Source organism: Glycine soja, chromosome 12, assembly GCF_004193775.1.
Source record: "Glycine soja cultivar W05 chromosome 12, ASM419377v2, whole genome shotgun sequence".
In the NCBI taxonomy this organism is placed as follows: Eukaryota; Viridiplantae; Streptophyta; class Magnoliopsida; order Fabales; family Fabaceae; genus Glycine; species Glycine soja.
Genome location: NC_041013.1, coordinates 6019833 through 6034598, shown reverse-complemented (window position 1 = coordinate 6034598; position 14766 = coordinate 6019833). Strand labels below are relative to the sequence as shown.

General features: G+C 36.3%; 1 protein-coding gene across 4 annotated transcripts; it reads left to right on the top strand.

Annotated features, from left to right (window-relative positions):
• The first annotated feature begins 776 nt into the window (after positions 1 to 776).
• Positions 777 to 13492, top strand: LOC114380583. 4 transcript variants are annotated; one of them, XM_028339710.1, is made up of 14 exons: positions 777 to 1476; positions 1936 to 1966; positions 2110 to 2123; positions 2228 to 2272; positions 2371 to 2415; positions 2508 to 2552; positions 2652 to 3201; positions 4757 to 4872; positions 5009 to 5029; positions 5968 to 6086; positions 7147 to 7251; positions 8066 to 11626; positions 11723 to 11936; positions 12486 to 13492. In XM_028339710.1, the coding sequence occupies exons 1-14, from the start codon at positions 1017 to 1019 to the stop codon at positions 13166 to 13168; spliced, it is 6009 nt and encodes a 2002-aa protein (XP_028195511.1). In that variant the 5' UTR covers positions 777 to 1016; the 3' UTR covers positions 13169 to 13492. The 4 variants fall into 4 exon arrangements, with proteins under 4 accessions (XP_028195511.1, XP_028195510.1, XP_028195513.1 ...); XM_028339709.1 differs by having other exon boundaries at positions 1936 to 1980; positions 2079 to 2123; XM_028339712.1 differs by lacking the exons at positions 2371 to 2415; positions 2508 to 2552.
• Positions 13493 to 14766: the final 1274 nt, after the last annotated feature.

Below are 14766 nucleotides of genomic sequence, written 5' to 3'. Positions count from 1 at the left end.
AAATAAAATATATAATCAACTTACTTATAAATAATAAGTTTTATAAATATACTTTGTATGTATTTTTAATATATTTTATAAGAGACTCAATTTTCAAGAATAGAATAAAAAAATTAATCTCTTATTATTATTTTTTGTTTAAACGAATTGAAACATAATTCTTCTCCTTTTATTTTTCTAAATTTGACATCTTCCTACAATTTTTATATACTTTGTCTTTTATTTAAATTATTTTATTAACAATTTTAAATTTATGTAATATTATTTTTTAAAATACGTAACTAACTCTTCGAACTTTATACAATATATGCCTTGAATATATTAGCTGCAAACACACCTCATAATTATCATGAGTAATTAAAGAAAGACATGGCAATGGAACCTAGGTAGTTTTTTGTTTTTCAAATACGACAACAATATAAACTTTATTTAATTTTTTACTTAATTACTTTAAGGTTTGATTACTTTGGGGATCTCCAAACTTTTACCAAATTTTTCATTAGGTCCTAAACTTTTATTTGTTTCTGATTTTTTTATTAATAAGTTTCTATTGAACCTAATTAAAAAATAAATATAAGTTTAGAAATCCAATTGAAACTAAAAGAAATTTCAGGAACTTATTTAAAAATGACAAATAATTCAAAAACCTAATTAAAATCTCTACAAGACTAGTATTTTTACTCCTAAAGATTCTAAACTAGTTAAACCTCCTAAATAAAATAAAATACTAACAGCATTAAGTGTTGGCAAAAGTGTAGAACTTTGTAGTCAAAGTCTAGAATGCCCTTTCTCCCGGCCAATTGTATTTCTTTCTCTGCTTTTCTCGGGGTACACCTGCCGCGTTTTGTTTTATAGTGCTCGGAGAATCCCCTTGATTGCAACACCAGCCCAACTCCGTCGCCCTTCGCGAGTATAAATTTCTCCGCCACTCTCCGAGCTCAACATTGCTCAGAAGAAACCACCATGTCTCCGAAACTGCTATTGTTGGCAAATTAGGGTTTGCAAATTAAGTTTTAATGGCGAACGTCACTGGTTCCGGTCCCGTCGCGGAGAAAGGACCAGTTACGAGGTCTTCGACAGAGTCATTGTCGAATAAAGCTGTTGCGAGCGGTTCCGTCACCACCGCCACTCCGAATCGCAAGTCGGAGTGGCTCGAGAAGCGGACGCCGCCGTCGCTCTCGGCGAGAATCACGGTGAGATTCGGTCAGAAGACGCCGAGTCCGTTGCGGAGATCTGAGAGAACGAAGAACGCTTCTCCTTCTTCTTCTTCGGATCCTTCGGCTTCAAAATCCAAGAGTTCGGGTTCGAAGTGCCATTGCAGTGGGAAACAGTTGGCGTTTGAGGCTAGCGGTGACGAGGATGATGATAATGATGATGACGAGGATGAGGAAAGTGGCTCGGAAGCTTCATCGAGACTTAGACCTAAGAGAATGACTGCGCGCGAGTATCGTGCTCTCTTTGTTAAACCTAAGAGAGGTAACTTATCAGATTGCAGAAAATTTATAAATTTAATGAGTAAAGTAATTTTATTTTGTGAAGAGAGTGGCTATGAATCGTTTCAGATCAGTTGCAGTGTTATTCTAACTGGTGGAGTTGGTTAGAGTTTAGTGGGGGTGGTTATGAGTTGGTTCTGATCAGTTACACTTTTTAAAAGAATGTTTGAGTTAGGTGGAGTTTTGTTATTGGATTGTTACAAGTTTCAACTTTTCAACTATCAATAGCATACAGTTTTCTCTCTCTCTCACACACACACTCTCACTCAGTTCTCTTTGGCTATGATGCCTTTGTAGGTGAAGATGGAATTTAGGGCTAGTCTATCAGTAATATTTCTGGTTATCAAAATGTGGATAGTTAAAAAATGTAGCCGAGTGAGTGTGCTAGTGTTAGTATATTGTTGTTGTTAATATTCTTCTAATTTTGATTATTGACTGCCAGATTGCAATGACAAGACAAATGGGATGGATAGGTCAACTGAAGGAGGTGAGGAATTAATTGAAGAAATGGTGGTTAGTGAGGTGTGCTAGTGTTAGTATAATATTGTTGTTAATATTCTTCTACTTTTAATTTCCGACTACCAGATTGCCCTGATAAGACAAATGGGATGGATAGATCAACTAAAGAAGGTGAGGAGTTAATTAAATTATTGAAAATGTTGCTTAGTGAGGTGTGCTAGTGTTAGTATATTGTTGTTATTGATATCCTTCTCATTTTAATTTTTGACTGCCAGATTACCATGAGAAGACAAATGGGATGGATAGGTCAACTCAAGAAGGTGATGAGTTGTTAATTGAAAATGCTGCTGAGTGAGGTGTCTAGTGTTAGTATATTGTTGTTGTTAATACTCTTCTACTTTAAATTTTTGACTGCCAGATTGCCATGAGAGGACAAATGAGAATGATAGGTCAACTCTAGAAGGTGAAGAGTTGTCAACTGAAAATGTTGCTAGTGTTAGTACTTAGTATATTGTTGCTGTTAATATTATTCTACTTTTAATTTTTGACTGCCAGATTGCCATGATAAGACAAATGGGATTGATTGGTCAACTCAAGAAGGTGATGAGTTGTTAACTAAAAATGTTGCTGAGTGTGATGTGCTAGTGTTAGTATATTCTTGTTGTTAATATTCTTCTACTTTTAATTTTTGAATGCCAGATTGCCATGAGAAATCAAATGAGGTGGATAGGTCAGCTCAGGAAGGTGATGACGGGGGTAGGGACAAGATTGATGGGTGCCTTAAAGAGAATTGTTTTGATTCTGCCAAGGATTATAAGGATATTCTGCCACCTGAAGATGCCAATGGTAAAGAGATGAGAGCTGAGCCTAAGTTGAGTGGGCCTTTGAAAGAACTATTAGATAATAATGTGACTGTAAATTCAATTGTATCATCTAATGCTGCAACTTGTGAGCCGCCCAGTGGGGCACCTGAAAGGGTTCAGTCTGAATCGTGCAAAGAGGAGACATTGCAGAAGCTAGGGTCAAGGGATTCTATATCAAATGAAAATTTGATTATGAAATGTGTAGAGAATGATAAAGGTGAAAAATCGATATCTTCCAAGAGAAAAAGAAATATGGTGGACATGCATGCAAATGCTTCTGCTATGTTGGTTGACAATGACAACAGCAACTTGATTGAGGATGCTCACCCATCAAGAATATGTGGCAATGTTGTGGAGACCAGCGGGTCACGTTCCAAAAGGATAAGGTAATTGTTAATTTTTAGCAAATGATAGGGAAATAATCAATGCTATTCCTGAATTAATATGAAATAAGTTTTAATCCATGTTTTGTTGCTTTTATTAGGTTTAGCCTTCTCATAGTTTCCTCTTTTCATAGTTTTCTCTCATAGTTTCCTCTTTTTCTGTATGTTAAAAATACAGTTTGGCTTTTTTCTAGTAAGATGTGAGGTGTCGAGTTTGATTTTTCTAAAAGACATTTGAATAACTGTTGGACACATTGGAGTTTAATAAAATGATTTGGATATATGATCTATGGAAATTTGATGTAATTGATGAATTGAGTGTTTAAAATGAATGCATTGAAAAACTAAAGGACTAAAATAATTACAGAAAAAAATATTAGGACCGTAAGCTTAATTAAGGCATAATTTTTTCATTGCCAACTTGTCATACTGATGGGTAACAAAATGGAAAATTAATCCAAGAGTACTCCTGTTGGTAGGTTACTCCCATGATAAATGTAGAGTGCTCCTCTAGGGTAGAGTGCTCCTCTGACTTAACTTTCAGATGCTCTAAAGTTGTTCAAGACATTTGATGAGAATCTGTACTCTATATATAGACCAACAAAATCTAATATAATAAAATTAAAAAAAATCTAAACTAACTAAATAATTGTCCAACCTACATGCACATGTTGGTTTTGAGCAAATATTGTATGGATGTTTTTTAGTTGCTAACTTTTTTCTAATAGTCATTTGAGCAAGGAAAATAGGAAAGAAAAAGGATGAAAGGGAAAGGTAATAGATAGTAAAGTTAAAGTGAGTGTCACTAAAATTGCATTTATACACCTTCACTTTCTCTCAAAGTAGCTGTAAATATATGTGAATGTGTATTATTATTCAAGTATGATAATGGTAAACAAATAATGGATCATCCTCAAAAGATAAGAATTCACCCCTAGCCTAAGCTTCGCATAGAGGCACTCCTCTGTCACAAATTTTACTAATAGAATACACATGTATCCCTTCCCCTAGCTCCCAAGAGATTTGTCCCCTGCATACCTCCTTACATCAATTTTCTCTCCTATGTGTCTAACTGACTATCATTCTCTTACATCTCTCATGTTTGACCTTCCCCTTTTGGCCAAACACCTTTAGCACCTCTTATGTCAACTTTCCCAAACATATGCATATACCTGCTAGCTACTTGGGTTATTGATACTTAATCCATTTGGTTGTTGAGTTCCTAACAATTTTTAACAGCATTTAGTGATTATGTCACATGGTATGGACCTGTGGCAACAATCTTGCTGCTCTTTACATATTTTGTTAAGAAACCACCTGGCTATTATAACCACCTAAAGTTTAGTTTCTCTGTGTAGATTGTATTGCTTACAGGAAATGGTCCTGTCAACACATTTGATACATTAATACAAGATGATATGTGTACAAATCAATTTTTAGGTGGATTAAAAATAATGCCAGTATCTTAAAAGAAGAAAAAAAACCTTGCCTGCACATTAGTTTTGGGATAAGCTTATTTTGTTAGCTCCTAAGTTTGTATTAACTGTTTTTTTTTCAGGCATATCTCCTTATCAGAATCAGATGTGAAAAGGGATGGGAGGAAAACGGCCAATAATGTTGATCAGCCTTCTTCAAAATCTTATGGTGATAATTTATCTACTAGGAACAAGGATGGTTAGTTGTCCCCATCATTATTAAGTTTCAGTTTGTTATGTGTCTTCACAGACAAATGACATTGACAAATAACAAGAATTATTGTAGCCATTGATGTTTCCTATGGGTGTTTGACACCATAAAGTACTTTTTGCAGGAAATTCTGGAGGTCCAGTGGGTAATGTCTCTTAATTCTAGTCTAGTTCAACTGCTTGTGTTTGTAACAGTGTTTCTTGGAAAATATGGAGATTTAATGAGACAAGGCAGGTTTCTTGGATAGCTTCTCATCACCTGAGGAGCCTCAATGCTGATGTGGAGGCTTTTTCTTATACTTGAGGCATGAGGCATTCACCTCTGTTGTATCATGAACTCAACCAAAATGATACATTTTTTCTTTTCTTTTTGTGAATTGAATGTGCTTGGATTTGGTTAAGACAGAGGGATAGGTGGTCTAGAGTAGTTTGAATCTCTGGCATGACTTGGCCTATGGTCTTAGAGATTGGGGGTTGTGCCATTTGAGTTGCAAACTTATTGGTGACCAAAATAATACCCCAAATCCTTACTGAATCATTCTTATCCTAGCAAGTGAATAAGATGTAGAGTAGTCATCTGACCTATCTGAGGGAAAATATGGGAAGAAGCCAAAAACAAAAATCTTTCAGAGTTCAGACAGTGCCAAAGGAGTAATATAGGTGGCTTCTCACATCTTCGTTGAAGATTCTTATCTATGTTTTTTCACCATCATAGCTGAGACTTATACTTCTCTCGTTTCATCTTCAAACTGAAGGAAACATGTACAAACTTCTTTATTACCAACCAAACTCAGGCTAACACGGCATACTTCCTTCATTTCCTCCATCCCCAACTAACTTGCTTTTCCTTATTCCCATCACAGCTGTAGAATTAATTTGCTTCCCCCCCCCCCCCCCAAAATCTGGTTGCCTCACTTTCAAAGAGGCACTCACCTTGTCTTACTGTCTCAAAGTGAGGCAGTTTTTGGGCGTGCTGCTGCCGCCTCAACTGTCCTTTCTCCTCATATCAATGCTGGTTGATAATTTATTCCATGTGAATTGCAGTTCTTAGTTCTTACTCATTTGTTTGCTGATCAAATGACAGACTCAAAGAGACCTCTAGGGGTCACTGTTGAAACTGAGAAAATACGGAAACAGCAAAGGAGCTTACATCTTTTACTGAAGCCAGAGATAGCAAATCTTTGTGAAATTCTGCGTCTCCCTGTATGTAGCTTGTTTTCTTTTTGCCAAGTTATACGTGCTGTTTGTTTGTTTGTAAAAGGCCTTCATAATTTGGTTGATTTGATGCTGTCCTTTTATTACACTCTGGATGTTCAGATGATAGATTACTAATCCTGTCATAATTTTGCAAATGTTTTAGTTTGAATCTTGTGAATGTTGTCTTGCAATGGTGTGGGAATGAAATCTGTTTTGGAATTGTGAAGTCCAAGGTTAAAAGGCTAGATCCAGGATATGTTGGAGAAACTTTCTGATGTGGATTTTCTGATTTTGTCTGATCTTGTAACATTTTGTTTAGAAATTTAATAGGAGTGTCTGAAATAGGAAAAGTATAAGGTTGAAACTTAATAGTGATATCTGAAACAGGAAAAGTACAAGATTTTTAATATTAACAGAAAGGATATTGCTTAGATCAGTAATTGGATTGAAGATAATGGGTTGGAAATGGTTGCTAGGTGCTTGGAATGAAAGAACAATGGTGATCAGGCCAATATGTTTTGGATCCAACTATAGGTGTAGAGTGTAGACCTATATTTTACTCATTCTACACCAAAAGCTACCATACCAGGTTCATTCTTAGAATCAAAAGCCAATATAATTATAAAGTAATTTATTATTATTTTTTTTTTGGGGGGGGGGAGCTGGAAATAACTAATGAGAGCATATCTATATATATAACTAATGAGGCATTCCCAAGGGTTTGATTTTGTTGGAAAGTGGGTATGTGTTGTTGATAGATTACTTTGTCATATTTGGGAGTCGCTGTATACATTAATATAGCCATATAATGGCTTCACCTGTTACTATTAAAACCTGAATTCAAGATCATGAATCCATGACCTAAGGAATGTGTATTTATTACTATATATATATATATATTGCATTTGAATTCTTCTAATGGAACCCTGCATCCCTGAGCAATGATTTTTAAAACTATGTACTCTGTCACTCAGGATTTTCATGATAGTTGATGTAGTATATTTCAATCTTGGTTCTATTATCAATTTGTATTTTGTTGTATTTTAACATCTTTTTTCTAATGCAGGACAATGTCAAGAGTATGGTTGAAAATTGTCTTGAATATACTATGAACAATTACCAGATCTGTACAGAACCAGTGTCAATATTACAGGCTTTTCAACTATCTCTGGTCAGAATTTTCTTCTTTTTCATACATATGTTTTTTCCCATCAGTTTTCTTTGGCCAAGCCTTTTTTGCTTGCTGGAATAACTTTTTCAAACATTTTTATACATGACTGTTGGTAAAATGAAAGTGCATCATTCTTACAATTTTTAAGAAATAAGAATAACATAATAATCCTTAAACATCCTTCATTCTACATCATTTGGCCTTTATATTTGGTAAAGTCTAATACTTCATTGATGCCTGTTGATTTTTTATCCATTGATATTTGTTTGTTGCTGCAACCTAATGGGCAAACATTTTTTACTCTGCACTTGATCTAACCGGTCAACTTCAAACCTCTTTCTTATGTTGAATGCCTTGAAATTTTGTACAAGTTGAGATTCTGATCTCTGGGTAGCTCAGTCAGCTGATCAAATGAGGCTAGGTTCTAGCCTCAATATGCATGCCTGACACAATTCTCATGGTCAAATTATCTTGACTTGAAGTAACTTTGTAAAAGTTCTTTTCCTGATCTTAATTCTGTTGAATATTTATTCTTTCCACTCATTCCATTTAATGAAATTTCTCCCTTTCTATGGATTTTTCTTTTTTTTTTGCCTTTTTCTTTTATACAAGGCTTCATATTTCATTGTAGGGATCTACATAGAACAATGCTTTGTGGATGTAACTTTTGTTATTAAGAAGTTATGGTTCTATCTTCTAAAGCTTTTAACAACCTGTTTAATGTTGTTAGATTTAGGTTTCCAAACTCTTGTAGATTTGTGTTGTTCACTTGGTTGCCTTTAGTACATGTAACTGACAAGCTTTCTCTTTTCAGTGTTGGACTGCTGCTTCTTTGCTAAATCACAAACTTGACTTTGAAGCTTCCCTCATGCTTGCTAAGCAGAACTTGAATTTTGACTGCAAGAAAGAAGTAGTGGATGAAATCAATTCAAGGCTCTGGACTCTGAAGGAAAATTTTTTAAAACTCACAGGAAACTCTAATGTTGTCAGCTATCCAAAAGCTTCTGAATCATCAAATGGGGTTTTTTCTTATATAGAAGAGACAACAGAGGTTGAATTAGTAAAAAATGATAATTCTAAAAATATTAAAAACTTTCAGAAGCGTAAAAGCCAGTGGAACAAGCTACTTCTGATGCAACAGGAAGAGAAGCAGAAGTTGAAAAAAGATATTGAAAATGAAAACGATGAGTTTTGGAGAAGGTACCAAATACACAGGGCTGCTATTCAATTATGTTCTCCCAATGATGTAACGAAAGAGCAAAAGCTCAAGGTTTTCAACACTGAATACATGAAAATAATTAGAGAATTGGAAAGGCAGCATGAAATACGTCTCAAGGATCTTGAGGCCAAGCAATTAAAAACAAGGCTGACATTCCCAGAGACTTTGGCACTGGATGAATTGTTAAACCCTGTTGCTTCAAACGAACCTGGGACTAAGGTTGACCAGACCTGTGATCAAGCTCAGCATTCTAATGCTCCTAAAGCCCTTGTGTCTGATCATGTTGCTGAAGGAGAGGGTTTCAATGATATGGTTGAAGTCATAACAAGGATTGGAACTGGGATTGGATTATCTGAAGCTCCTGATGCCAATGCCTCTGTAGTTGTACCATGCAGTAGCGCACTTGAACTGCAAACTCCTCTGGTCAAACATGCTGATGCTAATAATAAATGCAATAATATTGCTGAAAATGAATATGATAGTCAAGGAAATATTTTCTCTAAGCATTCCAATTCCAGAGAACAATGTTCTGATGGAGCTATTAGCCCGCCAGAGGAAGGTGTGTGTGTAAATTATAGTTGTGAATCTCATGATTTTGGGCAGGATGCTATAACCCGAGTTCTGCCTTCATGTAATGAAGAGATATGTGATGGGAAAACATTAGATGTTCAATGTTCTGATGGAGCTATTAGCTCACCAGAGGAGGGGGAGTGTGTAAATTATTGTTTTGAATCTCATGATTTTGGGCAGGATGCTATAACACGAGTTCTTCCTTCATGTAATGAAGAGATATGTGATGGGAAAACATTAGATGTTCAATGTTCTGATGGAGCTATTAGCTCGCCAGAGGAGGGGGAGTGTGTAAATTATAGTTGTGAATCTCATGATTTTGGGCAAGATGCTATAACACGAGTTCTGCCTTCATCTAATGAAGACATATGTGATGGGAAAACATTAGATGTTCCCAGTGGAGAGGTGGCTCCTACAGTGTGTAACACCACCAGTTCAAATGGTGATCATGTTGAAATTTCTTCTAGGCAAGGGGAACTTGATGGGACTATACTGAGCAATCCTGTTTGTGGTTCATCAATAGAAGTTGAGGCTAATGGTTCCAATGATGGTGCAAAGAATATGGCCCCCGTGAATTCTCAATCATCTGAAGAAGATATCCCAAGTGTAAATACCATGTCCACATCAAATTGTGAGAATGCTGCACAAATCCATGAGGCTGATGACAATAATGGTTCAAAAAATGCTGAAACTCTGAACTCATCTTTGTCTGATGAAAGAATTTCCTCATTGAATTCAAAATCACCTCAAGGCCATGTCCGTAATGAAAATGCCATGTGCATGCAAAATTGTGAAAATTTTGCACAGAGCCTTGAGGATGATGACAGCAATGGTTCAAATAGTGTCATTCCAAATCCACCTTTGATTGATGAGAGAAATGCTGATAGGACCATAATATTAAATAGAGATGCACATGTGGGAATGGTTGAGACTGTCAATTTCACTCCTTCAACAGAGCAAATATCTGGAGGTGCAGTAGATGAAGATGGCCTCCCCAACCACATTTCCGAGAAATCGGTTTTAGATAGTGTGTTGTCCAGACCACGTGAAGCTTATAGTCCCCGTGGTAGCTCAGATGCTGATTGTATTATTCTTTCAAATCAACCTTCTTTTGAGAAACAAAATCATGATGGAGTCTCATCAAGCATACCTGTTGGACAAATTCCACTTGAAGTGTCAAACACTCGTCATGAGAGAATCAGTGTAAATGTATTAGATGGGGAGGAAGCTGTGGGAAGGCCTGCCACAGTCAATTGTACTGATTATCCTGAGAATGTAATTGCTCTGAATTCTTCATCCATGGATCAAATATCTAATGGAGGTCCATTATTAGATGGAGATTTATCACCAGGGCCTTGTACTTCTAGCCCAAGCAATGGTCGGACCCTACCTGATGAACAAATTCCTGTCTTGGAGCCAGAAAATAGCAATAAAGTGGCTGAATGTCAATTAACAGACAGTGTGGTGGTGAATAAAAATGCCATATCTGACCAGCTGGAAGGAGTATGTAGAACTATGACAGAAAACAGTTTATCCCTGGAGACTCCAGTATCAAGACCAGTTGATGATCTCATGGAGCCTCTAGAACAAGTGCATTCATTATCATCTGTAGAGTCTCCACCTGACCCGGATACTGCTAGAGAAATGAAGAACACTTTGGTATCTAGTCCTGTTGATATTGTACCAGCTAATCAATCCATTAATGATTCACTGGTCATGGAGCCTCCAGAGCAGGAGGCGCAATTACCTTCTGCTGGTTTCCTTTCTTCCAACCAGGACCTATCTAATTTGCCTTTGGTGACTGGAACTGAAGACCAGCCATCCAATGAAGATGATCTCCCCAACCACATTCCTGAGATGCCAATTGAGATTCAAAATCAAGTTGTGCAACATGCCTCAAATTCAGACCGGCAGGAAGGAGTGTGTAGAACCATGACAGAAAACAGTTTGTCCCTAGAGACTCCAGTATCTAGACCAGTTGATGATCTCATGGTGCCTCTAGAACAAGTGCAGCCATTATCATCTGTAGAGTCTCCTCCTGATCGGGATACTGCTAGAGAAATGCAGAACATTTTGGTATCTAGTTCTGTTGATATTGTACCAGCCAATCAATCCATGAATGATTCACTGGTCATGGAGCCTCCAGAGCAGGAGGGGCAATTACCTTCTGCTGGTATCCTTTCTTCCAACCAGGACCTAGCTAACTTGCCTTTGGTGACTGGAACTGAAGACCAGCCATCGAATGAAGATGGTCTCCCCAACCACATTCCCGAGACATCAATTGAGATTCAAAACCAAGCTGTTGTGCAGTGTGCCTCAAATGTGGAACTTGACTCATGTTCTCGTCAAGTTGTACATCCAGCCTCAAATATGGACCTTGATTCACTTCTTCCTGGTGGAGTCAGACTACAGTCTTCAGACACAAGAAATTTGTCAACTCTCACAGAGATTAATAACCATCCTATACAACCTGCTAGCCAATCAGCTTCCAGGATTATTCGACATTTGTGCCTTGATCCACTTACCAATGAATTGGAAAGACTACGAATACTGACAGATCAAAATATGAAAGAATATGAAAACAAGGTTAGCTTTTGGTTTACTGTTGTTATGATGATACTTATAGTAGGTTTTATATTCTTCATATTTTCTTTTACTATATTATTCTACTTGTTGGAGCAGAAATTGCAGTTGAAATATGATTTTGAGAAGGAACTCGAGGAACTTTACAGGAAGTATGACATTAAACGTAAGGAGGTTGAGGTTGAATTTCAGAATATAAGGAAGAACCTGGATACACAACATAATATAGTTCTTGTAAATAAGATATTGGCTGAGGCTTTCAGGGCTAAATCCATGGATCTTAAAGTATCTGGTGCTTCAAGAATGCAGCAAGGTATATTTCTTCAACTCTAGTGATGGTGGAAATTTCCATGCCCTTTATTATTCTCCTTTTGACTGTACAAGTTTCTGCTGAAGTATATTAGCTGCTTGAAAACATATCTAAATTTCTGATACCATTAAGATATTTGTGGAAACTTCTTAACATGGATCGTGTCTTGCTTCTTCCACGTTTATGTACCATGAAAAAATGAATCTGCACAAAAACAAATGTTAATGGACAGAGAGGACTTTCCCTTTCGATTGGCTTTGTAGGGCATTTGGAATCAAGCTCTCAAGCAAACAATGCATATCAATAACTTACATCCTGGGGTTTTGTTTTCTTTCTTTATATTAAGTCAAAAACTGCCAATACATTTACTGAGTGCAGTTGTTTCTAAGGTTGGTTGTTTGGATTTTTGTAAACATCAGGGATGGGTTTTATTTAGTTAAATATGCCATTTTATGTGTCTCTCTGCTCTGTGCACAGGCGCATTCACCTCATTTTTCCCCATTCTCCTCATTTCTGTTTGTCTTTTCTAACCACACCTTATATTAATGTCAGATGCAAGTGTTCCACAGCAACTATTTCAGCTTGCAAGTCAGCAAAATGCCACTCGGCCCTGTCTGGTCGGTCCATCATCTTGTGGGCCTCCTGCAGACAGCATGCAGAGTTCCTACGCTACAACTACCTCTCAGACTATGGTATCACCAATACAGGCCACTTACAGTACACCAGGAACTTTCTCCAGTGTTTCTCCAAGGGTACCTCATATCAACTCCCTTTCTTCACCTTTGGGAAATGCTCAAACTGCTGGGGAGATACGTGCCCCTGCACCACATCTCCAGCCTTATAGACCCCCAACATCCATCCCAGCCTCCAGTCCCTGTACAGTTCCGCATGGGAGGCCAAGTCAGCCTGCACCTGGTAATATTCCTGTAACTTCTCCCCCATTTTCTCACCGGACACCCTGGTCAATGCCGGCAAACTTTCAGTCTGTTCCTCATAGGGGGCATTGGCTTGTAAGTACAGGTGGGCTATCCACACCTAATTTATCTTCCGTGAATTCTTGCGCTGATGCTAACAGTCAACCTGGTATAAATCTGCCAAATGTTCGGCCACATATGCCAGATTTGCCTACATTGATGAACTTGAACCTATCCAAATTTAGTGGTAATAGCACACCAGCTAACTCGGCACATCCAGCTACATCACCTGATGTAGTCTGTTTATCAGATGATGAATGACCAGAGGAAGAATTTAAATATCTTATGCGTATTTGTCCCAACACGAGGCAATTTTCTTTCCCTTCGTTGAGGGGCTTCTAACAAGAATTAAGTAGGACAGATATTGTTCCGGTGGTGGTGATGGCAGCGGCAGTGCCGGTGCCGTCCTCACCTGTTTTTGTTGTGTTGTAATTATTATTTATTTTAAAATGTATATTCAGTGTAATTAGTTGTGTATGGTTCTCCTCTGGCTTGCAATGAATGGATGTGCTAGTTTGGTGGGGGAGATGAATGAGTGTTAGTTGAAATGAAAGCATGTTGCTGTTCGTATCACATTTTGGATTTAAAATACTCGTTAAGGTTTTATGTAAATTAGTTAGTATCTGCATAAAAAAAAGTTAGATAACATTTATTACAAGACGGGGAGAGTAAGTTACACTCATTGGTGGAAATTTTTTTATCAAATGTAGTGTCATTAAATATTATCATTTTTTAAATCATTTAACTTTTTTAAGAATAAATTTAAATTTATGATATTTAATTAAAATTAATTAATTTATCTACTTTTATTAGTGTTTGGTGAATTTATTATTGGTTTTTTTGTATATAAAAGATTGGAATTAGTCTAAATCAATGGGATCTTGAAAATTTAAACATAAGAATTAGGGGGTCAAGTTTAACTTGAATAATATGAATTGATTACTTGAAGTTCAATTTGAGTTTTTGTTTTTAGATCAAATTGATTAATTTGATTCTTTATTGCGAAGTAAACTTGTTAGCTTGATTCAATTCGAGATTATGATTAAGTTATACAGTTGGTTAAATGTCTGTAATTAAATAATAATATAAAACAACAAAGGAACTCTTTTTATATTTAAATTTTTCCATTCTCATCCAGTTTCCTTTACAAGTCATCCCAAAAATCTCTTATACAAAAATTAAAATGAAATTAGAAAAATTCTACCAAACAAATATTGGTTGAGGATGCAATGTATACACTCTATACCACTTGCAAGTACCATCTATCATTTGAATGAAACATGAAATGTAAAGGAAAATAATTGGATCATTTGAATGGAACACATGAAATGTAAAGGAAAATAATTGGACAAAGACCGGATTTGCGGAGAATAAAGAACAAATGTTACTAATTGATTAATATTAGTTTATTACAATCATTCGTTAATATCTGTTTATTACAATCATTCGTGACTCGTGAGTATTGATTCTCCTAGTGATCTTATTCTTAACATTTTTATAACATATTATGACTTGTTTTGACATTTTTACAAGTAAGAATCCACCACATAAGTTACAAAACCATGAGCTTCTGCCAAGTAAATTCAATCATAAGAAAATATGTAAGATAAAGAATACCAATATTGACTCAAATATAAATAATAATTATAAAACCTTAAAAGTAGAGCAATGTTGTAAAATAAAGAATAGCAATATTAACGTTAATGAATTTGTTCACACCACAACTAGTAATACAATCGTAAATATCGATGGGCACCGCTTTATGACATTTTGCAACACAAATAACATAACATATTGGATACCCAAATGTTAGATATTAAACAATCTATGCCACATTGAGCAGGACACAAAGCTTGTCT

What these genes read in the sequence shown, in the direction of transcription:
- LOC114380583 (XM_028339709.1), top strand. Translation starts at nt 1,017, where the DNA reads ATGGCGAACGTCACTGGTTCCGGTCCCGTCGCGGAGAAAGGACCAGTT. An exon ending in GGATAGATCAACTAAAGAAG is followed by an intron (nt 2,124 to 2,227) that starts GTGAGGAGTTAA and finishes TTTGACTGCCAG; the next exon opens with ATTACCATGAGAAGACAAAT. An exon ending in ATCTACTAGGAACAAGGATG is followed by an intron (nt 4,873 to 5,008) that starts GTTAGTTGTCCC and finishes TACTTTTTGCAG; the next exon opens with GAAATTCTGGAGGTCCAGTG.